This window comes from Lolium rigidum, chromosome 7, assembly GCF_022539505.1.
Source record: "Lolium rigidum isolate FL_2022 chromosome 7, APGP_CSIRO_Lrig_0.1, whole genome shotgun sequence".
Taxonomy (NCBI): Eukaryota; Viridiplantae; Streptophyta; class Magnoliopsida; order Poales; family Poaceae; genus Lolium; species Lolium rigidum.
In genome coordinates this window covers 102725037-102738332 of record NC_061514.1, presented here as the reverse complement: position 1 = coordinate 102738332, position 13296 = coordinate 102725037, and the positions used below count along the sequence as shown (strand labels likewise).

Sequence of the window (13296 nt, the reverse complement as noted above, 5' to 3'; positions counted from 1 at the left end):
AGTGGTAATCATAGTACTTTGCAAGTAATTTGATAAAGATACTCAATTGACATGAGCAAGTGATGAACTTGCCTGAACACTGCAAAGTGTTGCAGTTGGATGGTGTGGACTGACCCTTGTCCTCTGTTTCTGAAAAATAGCATCATTGTCCGATAAGGGCAATAGTTAAAGAAGTATTGATGCATGATTCCAGTTTTAGGGTTTGTTCCCCCCTTCCGATGTCGTTATTATTTCCTGTGAGAGGTTTAATACTAAGAATAATTTGGGGATACTCTGTTTAGGGCAAAATACAACCTTGAAATGTTGTCAAGGTGTTTTTAAAGTCCAAAAGCATTAATGGGCTTATTTTCATTATTGAAAATATAAAGTGTGATTTAAATGATTATTATAATCATCAAATTAAGTCTTATTCTTAGTTGTCTTCAAAAATTCCCTTTGATATTTTATTCAGGTAGAGAATTTTATGCTGATCAGTTTTCATATTTTTAATTATTTTTTAGAGCGCTTATCAATTTTCTATTTAATTTCAAAGTTTCTGGTTTTAAATGAAATTGTGAAATGGCAAAAATACCCCTGGGCCCACCTGTCAGGGTGGCCCAGCGGTTAACCCTAACCCGAGCCACACTTGGGCTCGGTCAGTCGCACCGACCCCTTCATCCTCGCGAAACCCTACCTCTCCTCTCTCTCTCTCGCGACCCACGTCGCCCCGCCGTCCCGAATTAATCCGGCCGTCTCCGGCCAACTCCGGCGGCGTGGTTGGTCGCAAAAGAACCGCCGCTCGACGGCGAACACGATGGTCCGCGTCGATTCGGTTCTCGCCGCCTCCTCGACTCGCCCCCGTCGCCTCTGCTCGCCTACCGTGAGGATCCACGGCGATCTCTTCGCCGCCGATGCTCCTGGTGCCGTGGCGCGGCCGTGTGCCTCGCCGTGGTGGTCCAGGCGTTGCGGCGAGGTGGTGCCTGGCTTGGCGTGGCCTGGCGCCGCCGTTCGCCCGGCGTGTGCCGCCGTGCCGCCATGGCCGTGCCCTTCTCCGATTAACTTGTAAGTTCACACCGCCTCCCTCCTTCTCTACTACCTGTTCTTCCTCTTCTCCTTCCCTTCTAGTCTAGCTCTGGCCACTGGCCTGCTTCTCCTTGCGCCTATGCTGTGCCGTGCTTTACTGGCCATAGCCATAGCTTGTGTTGCTGCTCTACCTCGATTTGCTCTGCTGCCTGTGCTTGCTGTAGATGCGCGTGTGCTACTGCTGCTATTCTTGCTACTGGCCCTACTGGCCTTGGCCATTGTTACCCTGGCCACGCCAGTGCTTGCTATCCTTACTAAATTCCTGCTCTGTGCCTCTATTCTGGTTGCTATGCATGCTAGAATTCAAGTGTATTCATGTAAGATTTTCCTGGCTTGATTACAGTGTGCAATTCTTGCATATTTGCAAGTGCCAGAGCAATTGTGGCTAATTCTGGTGCTCAAATTTATGATTATGCTCAATTGAGCATTACTGTGGGCTTAACAGTGTTATTCAATAATGGTTTGATGTGTGCCTTGCTTGTGTATCTTGATCCAGTGGCTCATCATGCCTTTGATGTGCTTCGGATACAATCATAAATTATTATGTGATTATCTCGTGAAGCATCTATTGATTAACCGTGGCTACTACCTTTATATGATTTATGAATTGATGTCGGGATTGATTCTAGCCTGCCTTAACAGGCTCTAGCAAGCTTCTGATGATCTTGTGATCATCAGTTGCTTGTAAAAGCTGTTGTGCTCAATCTGTGCCTTACCAGGGCTCAATTTGAGATGTGTGTGGTTTACAAACAAGTACTGGTGTGTGCTGTTGTTGGCTTAAGCAATTGCTGTTGCTTGCAGTGATCCATTGGATCCACTGCAAGGCTCTGGTGTATTGTTTACTTATATCCATCATTTATCTGTGTAGCTTGGCAAGATTTATTTGATAAATGAGATGAACTGTTTCTGCAGTTATGATTCTTTAACTTGATTGACTTGAGCTAGAGGGATGCCAACACTTGTTGGGGACCCTAGCTCACTCTGAACCCTCTGGTGATGATGGGTGGCTTGGTTGGCTAGTCTAGCGGTTGAGGTGGCCTCAACAGCAAGTATTTGCTTGTTCGAGAAGCTCCCACCCTTTTGTTGGCTTGCTCTGTGGCTTAGTGAATATCTCACTTGGATAAACCCTTGTTGGTTCTCCAGGTGACCTTTCTTGTTGACAAACGAGGAATAGACACTATCTGTCTATCCGTCCGATGGCTTGCTCGGGCTTTAGGTGCTAGGTGATTTTGGATGGCTAGTTAGGGATTAATCCAGGTTGGATTTCTTCGGTATTGTCACCATGCTGACATACCAATGTTCCCATGGTGATTTCCTTCTGGCTGATCTCTAGTTTGCTTGCACCAAAAGGCTTAGTAGCCAGATGATGATACAAACTGGGTACTCACACCCTTTGGCTTGTGTGTGTTTGATGCACATGCTTATTTATGAGCAAGACAGATGCTTGCTCATGATTCTTTGTATATACCTCACTCCAGCTCCTAGAATGAGTTGTTGGTGTAGAGGATTTCTTCTGGTTTGGATTTATGAGCTTGCCCTGCTCCTCCTTGCAATCCTATGGTGCTTGATTCAGTACCGTGGTGGTTTTGGACAGGTTGAACAGCAGTGTTGTTCTTCCTGTTCTTGAGTTCTTGGTTTCTGGTGGACTTACCTAGTGAATTCTGTCGATGAACTGTTGGTTCTGGCGGTGGAAAAGGTTTTATACCATCTCTGCTTTGCTCTCTTGGTCGACAGCTGAGCCTGGCACACTTGGGTGACTCACTAGCTGTGTGTGTGTGCTGTGCTCCATGCACACAGCCTTGTGAGCAGGCTGTGTGTGTGTGTATCCTGATGCTTTGCATCTGGCTTGGGACTTGGCTGTGAGCTGATCAGCTCGGCAGCTTTGGTCATATCCTCTCCCTTTTCATTTAATTTCTAACCTGCCAAGTGGCTATGCCACTTGGCATAACTTGCTTTCTTTGTGTTTGTGTGCAGGGGACAAGGTGATGCTCTGGATGAAGATCAAGATCCTATTGGCAAGATCTCCATGATGATCATCTTGTGTAGTTTAGGGTAGATCATTCTCTTGTAATTTTCCTTTATTTTCTTTCTTCTATTTTGCCAATTTATGTAATGTGTTGTAATATTTCATATTACTATTCTGGATATTGTAAATGACAATGTATTATGTGTGATTATCAATAAAGCTCCATTTTTCCTTAATGAGCTTTATATAATTGTTGTACTATTTATATTCTTGATTACTTATAATTGTTTATTGAATTATCTCAAGTTTGAATTATGAGATATCAATTTGATGTTTGAATTTGAAATTCAAATTCAAATTTGGTTTGAATTCAATCATGCAACTTAATTTTGAATTCAATCATGCAACTTAAGATTGTGATGCAATATCTCTTCTCTCTTCTCAAAACCCTAATTTAGTTGAGTAAGAACAAATTTGTCGCACTCTCGAAACCCTAACCCTGTAAGATGTCGAGAGAGAAACCTGTCCCCCTTCGATGCAGTTTTGTTTTAAAAGCGCGAAATTTCCCCAGAATTTACGATGCAATGCACATCCCTTTCTAAAATCTACCCCTCGATCGTCTCTAAACCTGGGACATTACACAAAGTTTCCGTTGCTACTGTGCCTGGCGGTTCCTCTTCCCGGGGTGGACATACTAATTCCAAGCAGAGCTCTTCACCACCTTCCTGTACACCACAAAGGGATTCCGTCCCTTCCTCCCCTGCTCCGCCTCCACCATCACCATCTCTCCTGCACACGTCGCCGCCTGATCCTCCACAACCTCCCTCATCGCCACCTCCGCCACCTCCCCCACCTCCTTCCACCTCTCCGCTGCATTCATCGGTGTCGTGAAAGCCGTCGGATCGGATGGCGAACTTCCCGGTGCTCCCCTTCCGCTACCTGCCGGGGCCTCTCTCCATCGACCATGGGCCTGCCAATCGCATCCAGAGGAGTTTGTTGGTGGTCAGTGAAGGACGAGCCTGTCGACGAGCCCGACGAGCGCGACAAGCAGGACTTCGTCAATGACGGCTGATGCGTGTAGTTGACACGTCCGTTGGGAACCCCAAGAGGAAGGTGTGATGCGCACAGCGGCAAGTTTCCCTCAGTAAGAAACCAAGGTTTAATCGAACCAGTAGGAGTCAAGAAGCACGTTGAAGGTTGATGGCGGCGGGATGTAGTGCGGCGCAACACCGGAGATTCCGGCGCCAACGTGGAACCTGCACAACACAACCAAAGTACTTTGCCCCAACGAAACAGGTGAGGTTGTCAATCTCACCGGCTTGTTGTAACAAAGGGTTAACCGTATTGTGTGGAAGATGATTGTTTGCAGAGAAAACGAGTAAAACAAGTATTGCGGCAGATTTGTATTTCAGTATTAAAAGAATGGACCGGGGTCCACAGTTCACTAGAGGTGTCTCTCCCATAAGATAAAAGCATGTTGGGTGAACAAATTACGGTCGGGCAATTGACAAATAGAGAGGGCATAACAATGCACATACATGGCATGATAAGTATAGTGAGATTTAATTGGGCATTACGACAAAGTACATAGACCGCCATCCAACTGCATCTATGCCTAAAAAGTCCACCTTCGGGTTATCGTCCGAACCCCTTCCGGTATTAAGTTGCAAAGCAACAGACAATTGCATTAAGTATGGTGCGTAATGTAATCAACAACTACATCCTCGGACATAGCGCCAATGTTTTATCCCTAGTGGCAACGAGCACAACACAACCTTAGAACTTTACATCACTTGTCCCGAGTGTCAATGCGGGCATGAACCCACTATCGAGCATAAATACTCCCTCTTGGAGTTAAAAGCAAAAACTTGGCCGAGCCTCTACTAGTAACGGAGAGCATGCAAGATCATAAACAACACATATGTAATAACTTGATAATTAACATAACATGGTATTCTCTATCCATCGGATCCCGACAAACACAACATAGAGTATTACGGATAGATGATCTTGATCATGTTAGGCAGCTCACAAGATCCAACAATGAAGCACAATGAGGAGAAGACAACCATCTAGCTACTGCTATGGACCCATAGTCCAGGGGTGAACTACTCACTCATCACTCCGGAGGCGACCATGGCGGTGTAGAGTCCTTCGGGAGATGAATCCCCTCTCCCGGCGAGGTGCCGGAGGAGATCTCCAGAATCCCCCGAGATGGGATCGGCGGCGGCGGCGTCTCGGTAAGGTTTTCCGTATCGTGGTTTTTCGCATCGGGGGTTTCGCGACGGAGGCTTTAAGTAGGCGGAAGGGCGAGTCGGTGGCACGACAAGGGGCCCACACCACGGGGCGGCACCGGCCCCCTTGGCCGCGCCGCCTTGTGGTTTGGCCACCTCGTGGCCCCACTTCGTATGCTCTTCGGTCTTCTGGAAGGTTCGTGGCGAAATAGGCCCCTGGGTCTTCGTTTCGTCCAATTCCGAGAATATTTCGTTACAAGGATTTCTGAAACCAAAAACAGCATAAAACGAGAGCCGGCACTTCGGCATCTTGTTAATAGGTTAGTTCCGAGAAAATGCACGAATATGACATAAAGTGTGCATAAAACATGTAGGTATCATCAATAATATGGCATAGAACATAAGAAATTATCGATACGTCGGAGACGTATCAAGCATCCCCAAGCTTAGTTACTGCTCGTCCGAGCGGGTAAAACGATAACAAAGATAATTTCTGAAGTGATATGCCATCATAACCTTGATCATACTATTTGTAAACATATGTAGTGGATGCAGCGATCAAAACAATGGTAATGACATGAGTAAACAGGTGAATCATAAAGCAAAGACTTTTCATGAATAGTACTTCAAGACAAGTATTAATAAGTCTTGCATAAGAGTTAACTCATAAAGCAATAAATCAAAGTAAAGGCATTGAAGCAACACAAAGGAAGATTAAGTTTCAGCGGTTGCTTTCAACTTGTAACATGTATATCTCATGGATAATTGTCAACATAGAGTAATATAACAAGTACAATATGCAAGTATGTAGGAATCAATGCACAGTTCACACAAGTGTTTGCTTCTTGAGGTGGAGAGAGATAGGTGAACTGACTCAACATAAAGGTAAAGGAATGGTCCTTCAAAGAGGAAAGCATCGATTGCTATATTTGTGCTAGAGCTTTTATTTTGAAGACATGAAACAATTTTGTCAACGGTAGTAATAAAGCATATGAGTTATGAAAGTTATATCTTACAAGTTGCAAGCCTCATGCATAGTATACTAATAGTGCCCGCACCTTGTCCTAATTAACTTGGACTACCGGATCTTTGCAATGCACATGTTTTAACCAAGTGTCACAATGGGGTACCTCCATGCCGCCTGTACAAAGGTCTAAGGAGAAAGCTCGCATTTTGGATTTCTCGCTTTTGATTATTCTCAACTTAGACATCCATACCGGGACAACATGGACAACGGATAATGGACTCCTCTTTAATGCATAAGCATGTGGCAACAATTATTATTCTCATATGAGATTGAGGATATATGTCCAAACTGAAACTTCCACCATGGATCATGGCTTTAGTTAGCGGCCCAAAGTTCTTCTCTAACAATATGCATGCTCCAACCATAAAGGTGGTAGATCTCTCTTACTTCAGACAAGACGGACATGCATAGCAACTCACATGATATTCAACAAAGAATAGTTGATGGCGTCCCCGAAACATGGTTATCGCACAACAAGCAACTTAATAAGAGATAAAGTGCATAAGTACATATTCAATACCACAATAGTTTTTAAGCTATTTGTCCCATGAGCTATATATTGCAAAGGTGAATGATGGAATTTTAAAGGTAGCACTCAAGCAATTTACTTTGGAATGGCGGATAAATACCATGTAGTAGGTAGGTATGGTGGACACAAATGGCATAGTGGTTGGCTCAAGGATTTTGGATGCATGAGAAGTATTCCCTCTCGATACAAGGTTTAGGCTAGCAAGGTTATTTGAAACAAACACAAGGATGAACGGTACAGCAAAACTCACATAAAAGACATATTGTAAACATTATAAGACTCCATACCGTCTTCCTTGTTGTTCAAAACTCAATACTAGATGTTATCTAGACTCTAGAGAAACCAAATATGCAAACCAAATTAGCAAGCTCTAAGTATTTCTTCATTAATGGGTGCAAAGTATATGATGCAAGAGCTTAGACATGAGCACAACAATTGCCAAGTATCAAATTATCCAAGACATTTTAGAGTTACTACATGTAGTATTTTCCAATTCCAACCATATAACAATTTAACGAAGAAGAACTTCGCCATGAATACTATGAGTAGAGCCTAAGGACATATTTGTCCATATGCTACAGCGGAGCGTGTCTCTCTCCCATAAAGTGAATTCAAGGATCCATTTTATTCAAACAAAACAAAAAAACAAAAACAAACCGACGCTCCAAGCAAAGTACATAAGATGTGACGGAATAAAAATATAGTTTCGGGGAGGAACCCGATAATGTTGTCGATGAAGAAGGGGATGCCTTGGGCATCCCCAAGCTTAGACGCTTGAGTCTTCTTAAAATATGCAGGGGTGAACCACCGGGGCATCCCCAAGCTTAGAGCTTTCACTCTCCTTGATCATATTGCATCATACTCCTCTCTTGATCCTTGAAAACTTCCTCCACACCAAACTCGAAACAACTCATTAGAGGGTTAGTGCATAATAAAAATTCACATGTTCAGAGGTGACACAATCATTCTTAACACTTCTGGACATTGCATAAATCTACTGGACATTAATGGATCAAAGAAATTCATCCAACATAGCGAAAGAGGCAATGCAAAATAAAAGACAGAATCTGTCAAAACAGAACAGTCCGTAAAGATGGATTTTATTAGGCCACCAGACTTGCTCAAATGAAAATGCTCAAATTGAATGAAAGTTGCGTACATATCTGAGGATCATGCACGTAAATTGGCTTAATTTTATGAGCTACCTACAGGGAGGTAGACCCAGATTCGTGACAGCAAAGAAATCTGGAACTGCGCAGTAATCCAAATCTAGTACTTACTTTACTATCAAAGACTTTACTTGGCACAACAAAACATAAAACTAAGATAAGGAGAGGTTGCTACAGTATTAAACAACTTTCAAGACACAAATATAAAACAAAAATACTGGAATAAAAACATGGGTTGTCTCCCATAAGCGCTTTTCTTTAACGCCTTTCAGCTAGGCGCAGAAAGTGTAACTCAAGTGTTATCGAAGGGTGGTGCACCTACAGCGGGGTTTGGAGTTTTCTCAACCATGCATAGTATATTGGATACATAAGTTTCAGCGTCTCCCTTCTCATTAGTCTTGGGCTTGCTACTCTCATCGAACAAATTTTCAGGAACAAGCCAAGCATAGTTATGTTCTAGTGCATCATTCATAGCTAGGAGTTTACATGGTATTGGTGCTTTGATCTCCCCACCATCATTAGCATTATTAGTGTACCTTATTCTATCCATGTCCATTTTTCAAGGAGACCAACAAAATTAGTATGAGAACCAAGCATATTAAATTTAGGGAAAACCTTTCTAGCCTCTCTTGCTAGACCACCAAATTCTCTAAGGGTTTCTAAAACAAAATCTTTCTTTTCCCCCTCTTCCATATCACCAAGTGTAAGAAACATGTGTTGGATTATAGGATTGAGATTAACAAATTTAGTTTCCAACAAGCGAACTAAAGCAGCAGCAGCAATTTCATAAGTAGGAGCAAGTTCTACCAAGTGTCTATCTTCAAAATCTTCAACGGTACTAACATGGGTGAAAAATTCTTCTATATTGTTCCTCCCAATTATAGACCCGCGTCCTACCGGTATGTTCTTTGTGGTAAAATTAAAAGGAAACATGATGAATCAAGTAAAGTAAATGCAAGTAACTAATTTTTTTGTGTTTTTGATATAGAGTGCAAGACAGTAAATAAAGTAAAGCTAGCAACTAATTTTTTTGTGTTTTGATATAATGCAGCAAACAAAGTAGTAAATAAAATAAAGCAAGACAAAAACAAAGTAAAGAGATTGAGAAGTGGAGACTCCCCTTGCAGCGTGTCTTGATCTCCCCGGCAACGGCGCTAGAAATTTGTTGCTGGCGTGAAGTTGGCGTGGGAGTTAGAAATCTTTGTGGAGTAACTTTTCTTCGTTCCCCGGCAACGGCGCCAGAAATTTGCTTGATGCGTGTAGTTGACACGTCCGTTGGGAACCCCAAGAGGAAGGTGTGATGCGCACAGCGGCAAGTTTCCCTCAGTAAGAAACCAAGGTTTAATCGAACCAAGTAGGAGTCAAGAAGCACGTTGAAGGTTGATGGCGGCGGGATGTAGTGCGGCGCAACACCGGAGATTCCGGCGCCAACGTGGAACCTGCACAACACAACCAAAGTACTTTGCCCCAACGAAACGAGTGAGGTTGTCAATCTCACCGGCTTGCTGTAACAAAGGGTTAACCGTATTGTGCGGAAGATGATTGTTTGCAGAGAAAACAGTAAAACAAGTATTGCAGCAGATTTGTATTTCAGTATTAAAAGAATGGACCGGGGTCCACAGTTCACTAGAGGTGTCTCTCCCATAAGATAAAAGCATGTTGGGTGAACAAATTACAGTCGGACAATTGACAAATAGAGAGGGCATAACAATGCACATACATGGCATGATAAGTATAGTGAGATTTAATTGGGCATTACGACAAAGTACATAGACCGCCATCCAACTGCATCTATGCCTAAAAAGTCCACCTTCAGGTTATCGTCCGAACCCCTTCCAGGTATTAAGTTGCAAAGCAACGGACAATTGCATTAAGTATGGTGCGTAATGTAATCAACAACTACATCCTCGGACATAGCGCCAATGTTTTATCCCTAGTGGCAACGAGCACAACACAACCTTAGAACTTTTCATCACCTGTCCCGGTGTCAATGCGGGCATGAACCCACTATCGAGCATAAATACTCCCTCTTGGAGTTAAAAGCAAAAACTTGGCCAGAGCCTCTACTAGTAACGGAGAGCATGCAAGATCATAAACAACACATATGTAATAATTTGATAATTAACATAACATGGTATTCTCTATCCATCGGATCCCGACAAACACAACATAGAGTATTACGGATAGATGATCTTGATCATGTTAGGCAGCTCACAAGATCCAACAATGAAGCACAATGAGGAGAAGACAACCATCTAGCTACTGCTATGGACCCATAGTCCAGGGGTGAACTACTCACTCATCACTCCGGAGGCGACCATGGCGGTGTAGAGTCCTCCGGGAGATGAATCCCATCTCCGGCAGGGTGCCGGAGGAGATCTCCGGAAGCCCCCGAGATGGGATCGGCGGCGGCGGCGTCTCAGTAAGGTTTTCCGTATCGTGGTTTTTCGCATCAGGGGTTTCGCGACGGAGGCTTTAAGTAGGCGGAAGGGCAGAGTCGGTGGCCTGACGAGGGGCCCACACCACAGGGCGGCGCGGCCCCCCTTGGCCGCGCCGCCTTGTGGTTTGGCCACCTCGTGGCCCCACTTCGTATGCTCTTCGGTCTTCTCGGAAGGTTCGTGGCGAAATAGGCCCTGGGTCTTCGTTTCGTCCAATTCCGAGAATATTTCGTTACTAGGATTTCTGAAACCAAAAACAGCGAGAAAACGAGAACCGGCACTTCGGCATCTTGTTAATAGGTTAGTTCCAGAAAATGCACGAATATGACATAAAGTGTGCATAAAACATGTAGGTATCATCAATAATATGGCATAGAACATAAGAAATTATCGATACGTCGGAGACGTATCAACGGCTTGTACAACTTCCACCAGTACTAAGACCCCTCTGGCGGTCGCAACTATACTAGATAAGGGTTTAGATTTAAATTTCATCGAATTTCCTTCAAATCAATGTAATATATAACTAGTTTGAATAAATTCCACTGTTTTCGATTAAATTTTAAAAATCTTAATTTCTGTTTGGGGGACGCGGCTGGGGAGCGACGTCCCCCAAACGCGGCACGAAGAAAAAGGGTCCCCCAAATGCTAAATCCGGCGCCGTTTGGGGGCACTTTGGGGGACGCGTTGGAGATGCTGTAAGTTCCTCATAAGTTATTGTGTATATGAATGGATTAATGTCCATACTAGTTTAGTTGAGGAACATTACTCCATATGAATTGTATACAAATATGTCATTGAGTTGGCTTCTTATGCAGAAGTGGGTACGTATGTTTTGGACGGATATCATCGGCCGCCCACACCAGCCACCAAAAATAAAGCGGCCGTGCTGATTCATTTGCACGCATGGATCCTTCCTAGCCTTTTGGTCCATCTACCACTGAGAGAAGTGTCGCTTCCGATGGCCATGCGTTCAAGGTGATGAACAGAGCCACGTAGGCTAGCTCATGTATAAATACCACAACAAGCCCTGCTGCCCACAGATCCCTCTCCCCTGACTCTCTCTCTCTCTCTCTAACACAAAACACACACGGAGAGGGGTTTAGAGAGGGAGGTCGATCAGGGAGGATGGTGAGGAGGGCGTCCTGTGCCAAGGAAGGGGTGAAGAGAGGCGCATGGACGAGCAAGGAGGACGACATCTTGGCCTCCTACGTCAAGGCCCACGGCGAAGGCAGGTGGAGGGAGGTGCCTCAGAGAGCTGGTACATATCCACTCGTTAATCCGATTGTAATATATTCACGAACTACTCAATCCTTAGCCTAAACGGAACTAACCTTTCTACCCTCAATGGGTGCCAAATCTGCGCGCAGGTCTGCGTCGGTGCGGCAAGAGCTGCCGTCTGCGGTGGCTGAACTACCTCCGGCCGAACATCAAGAGGGGGAACATCGGCGACGACGAGGAGGAGCTCATCGTCAGGCTCCACCGCCTCCTCGGCAACAGGTGGTCCCTCATCGCGGGCAGGCTCCCCGGCCGAACAGACAACGAAATCAAGAACTACTGGAACAGCACCCTCGGTCGGAAGGCCCTTCCAGTTCACGGTGTCGCCCGACCTGCCGCTGCCACCGCCAGGATCGTCGTCGCCACGCCCAGCGTCTCCACCGGTTCAGGCTCATCCTCCGCGGCGGTGGCGCCATCCAGCTCCGAGCCTCTTCGAGCGGAGCCGTCCTCGACGGCCGCTACCGTGTGGGCGCCCAAGGCCGTGCGCTGCACGGGCGGCCTCTTCTTGAGCCGGGACATCACGCCGCCATCCCCGGCGGTCGCGCAGACGCGAACGGGAGGATCAGAAGACGGAGATGACTGCAGCGGCAGCAGCTCGGGGACGTCGGAGTTCCTGGCCGAGCCGTTCGACTGGATGGACGACGTGCGGGCCTTGGCGTCGTTTCTCGAGTCCGACGAGGACTGGGTCACGTCCCTGAACATGGCCCAGTAACACCAACGTGTGGGCGAGTCTGCAGTCTTAGCACGTAAGGTGCATCTGCATAAGTACGCACGTACGCTATGTAAACGAAATGCACCGTATTTTGCAAATGTACGTGTACGCGCGCGGGTATGCATGTGATCGTGGCTAGCTAGCTCCCGTACGTTGTATGCGTACGTGTGCACTGTGTACTGACTACTGAGTTTTGTACGTTACCCTGCTTTTTGAGAAAATATGAGGCGTACAGGCTGCATCCAAAAATGTCAAATGTGCCAAGGAATATCCAAAAATCGAAGATAGGAGTACTTACGTTGCAAAATAAAGCGCTGCCAATTTACTTTAGCTTACTATATTGTTAAGATCATTGCTGAGAGGGTTGTCATGCATTGAATTCTGACAAGGATAGATCTGTATGGAAGTGGACTAGGGATGGCAACTTCAGTGTTAAATCGATGTATAGAAAATTATGCAGCAATGATAGGGACACGTCTATGTGGTAGACAAGATCCTTTTAACCATTAAAGTGTGGTTGAGGTTGTTGACCTGGTATAATGTCATTAGAGCATCTCTAGAAGTACAAAAAAGCTTTAGAGAAGTAAATATGCGGCGCTAACCATTTGGGCCGGCTCTAGCCGAAACCCTAAAACGGTTAGCGGCGCATATATAGCTGAGCGGAGAGGAAAAATCTCTCCTCCCTCATCCCTTATTTCCTCAGCGGCCGAGTGACTCGCGTATACTCCCCATCCGCATCGTCCCCGCGATTTACCTCCCGCCCGCCGCGAAACACCACCGTGGTTCTTCCCGCCGCAGTTCCCCTCTGCCCATCCGCAGCGCCGTCGGCAACCGCGGCGCGCCGGCACCGCGCAGCCGCTACCACGGCGTGCGGCAGCGTG

General features: G+C 45.5%; 1 protein-coding gene across 1 annotated transcript; it reads left to right on the top strand.

Annotated features, from left to right (window-relative positions):
• Positions 1-11484: 11484 nt before the first annotated feature.
• Positions 11485-12617, top strand: LOC124676142 (anthocyanin regulatory C1 protein-like). The gene is made up of 2 exons (XM_047212216.1): positions 11485-11686; positions 11796-12617. The coding sequence occupies exons 1-2, from the start codon at positions 11554-11556 to the stop codon at positions 12413-12415; spliced, it is 753 nt and encodes a 250-aa protein (XP_047068172.1). The 5' UTR covers positions 11485-11553; the 3' UTR covers positions 12416-12617.
• Positions 12618-13296: the final 679 nt, after the last annotated feature.

Coding starts and splice junctions, on each gene's coding strand:
- LOC124676142 (XM_047212216.1), top strand. CDS start 11,554: ATGGTGAGGAGGGCGTCCTGTGCCAAGGAAGGGGTGAAGAGAGGCGCA. Junction 11,687..11,795: donor GGAGGTGCCTCAGAGAGCTG/GTACATATCCAC, acceptor ATCTGCGCGCAG/GTCTGCGTCGGTGCGGCAAG.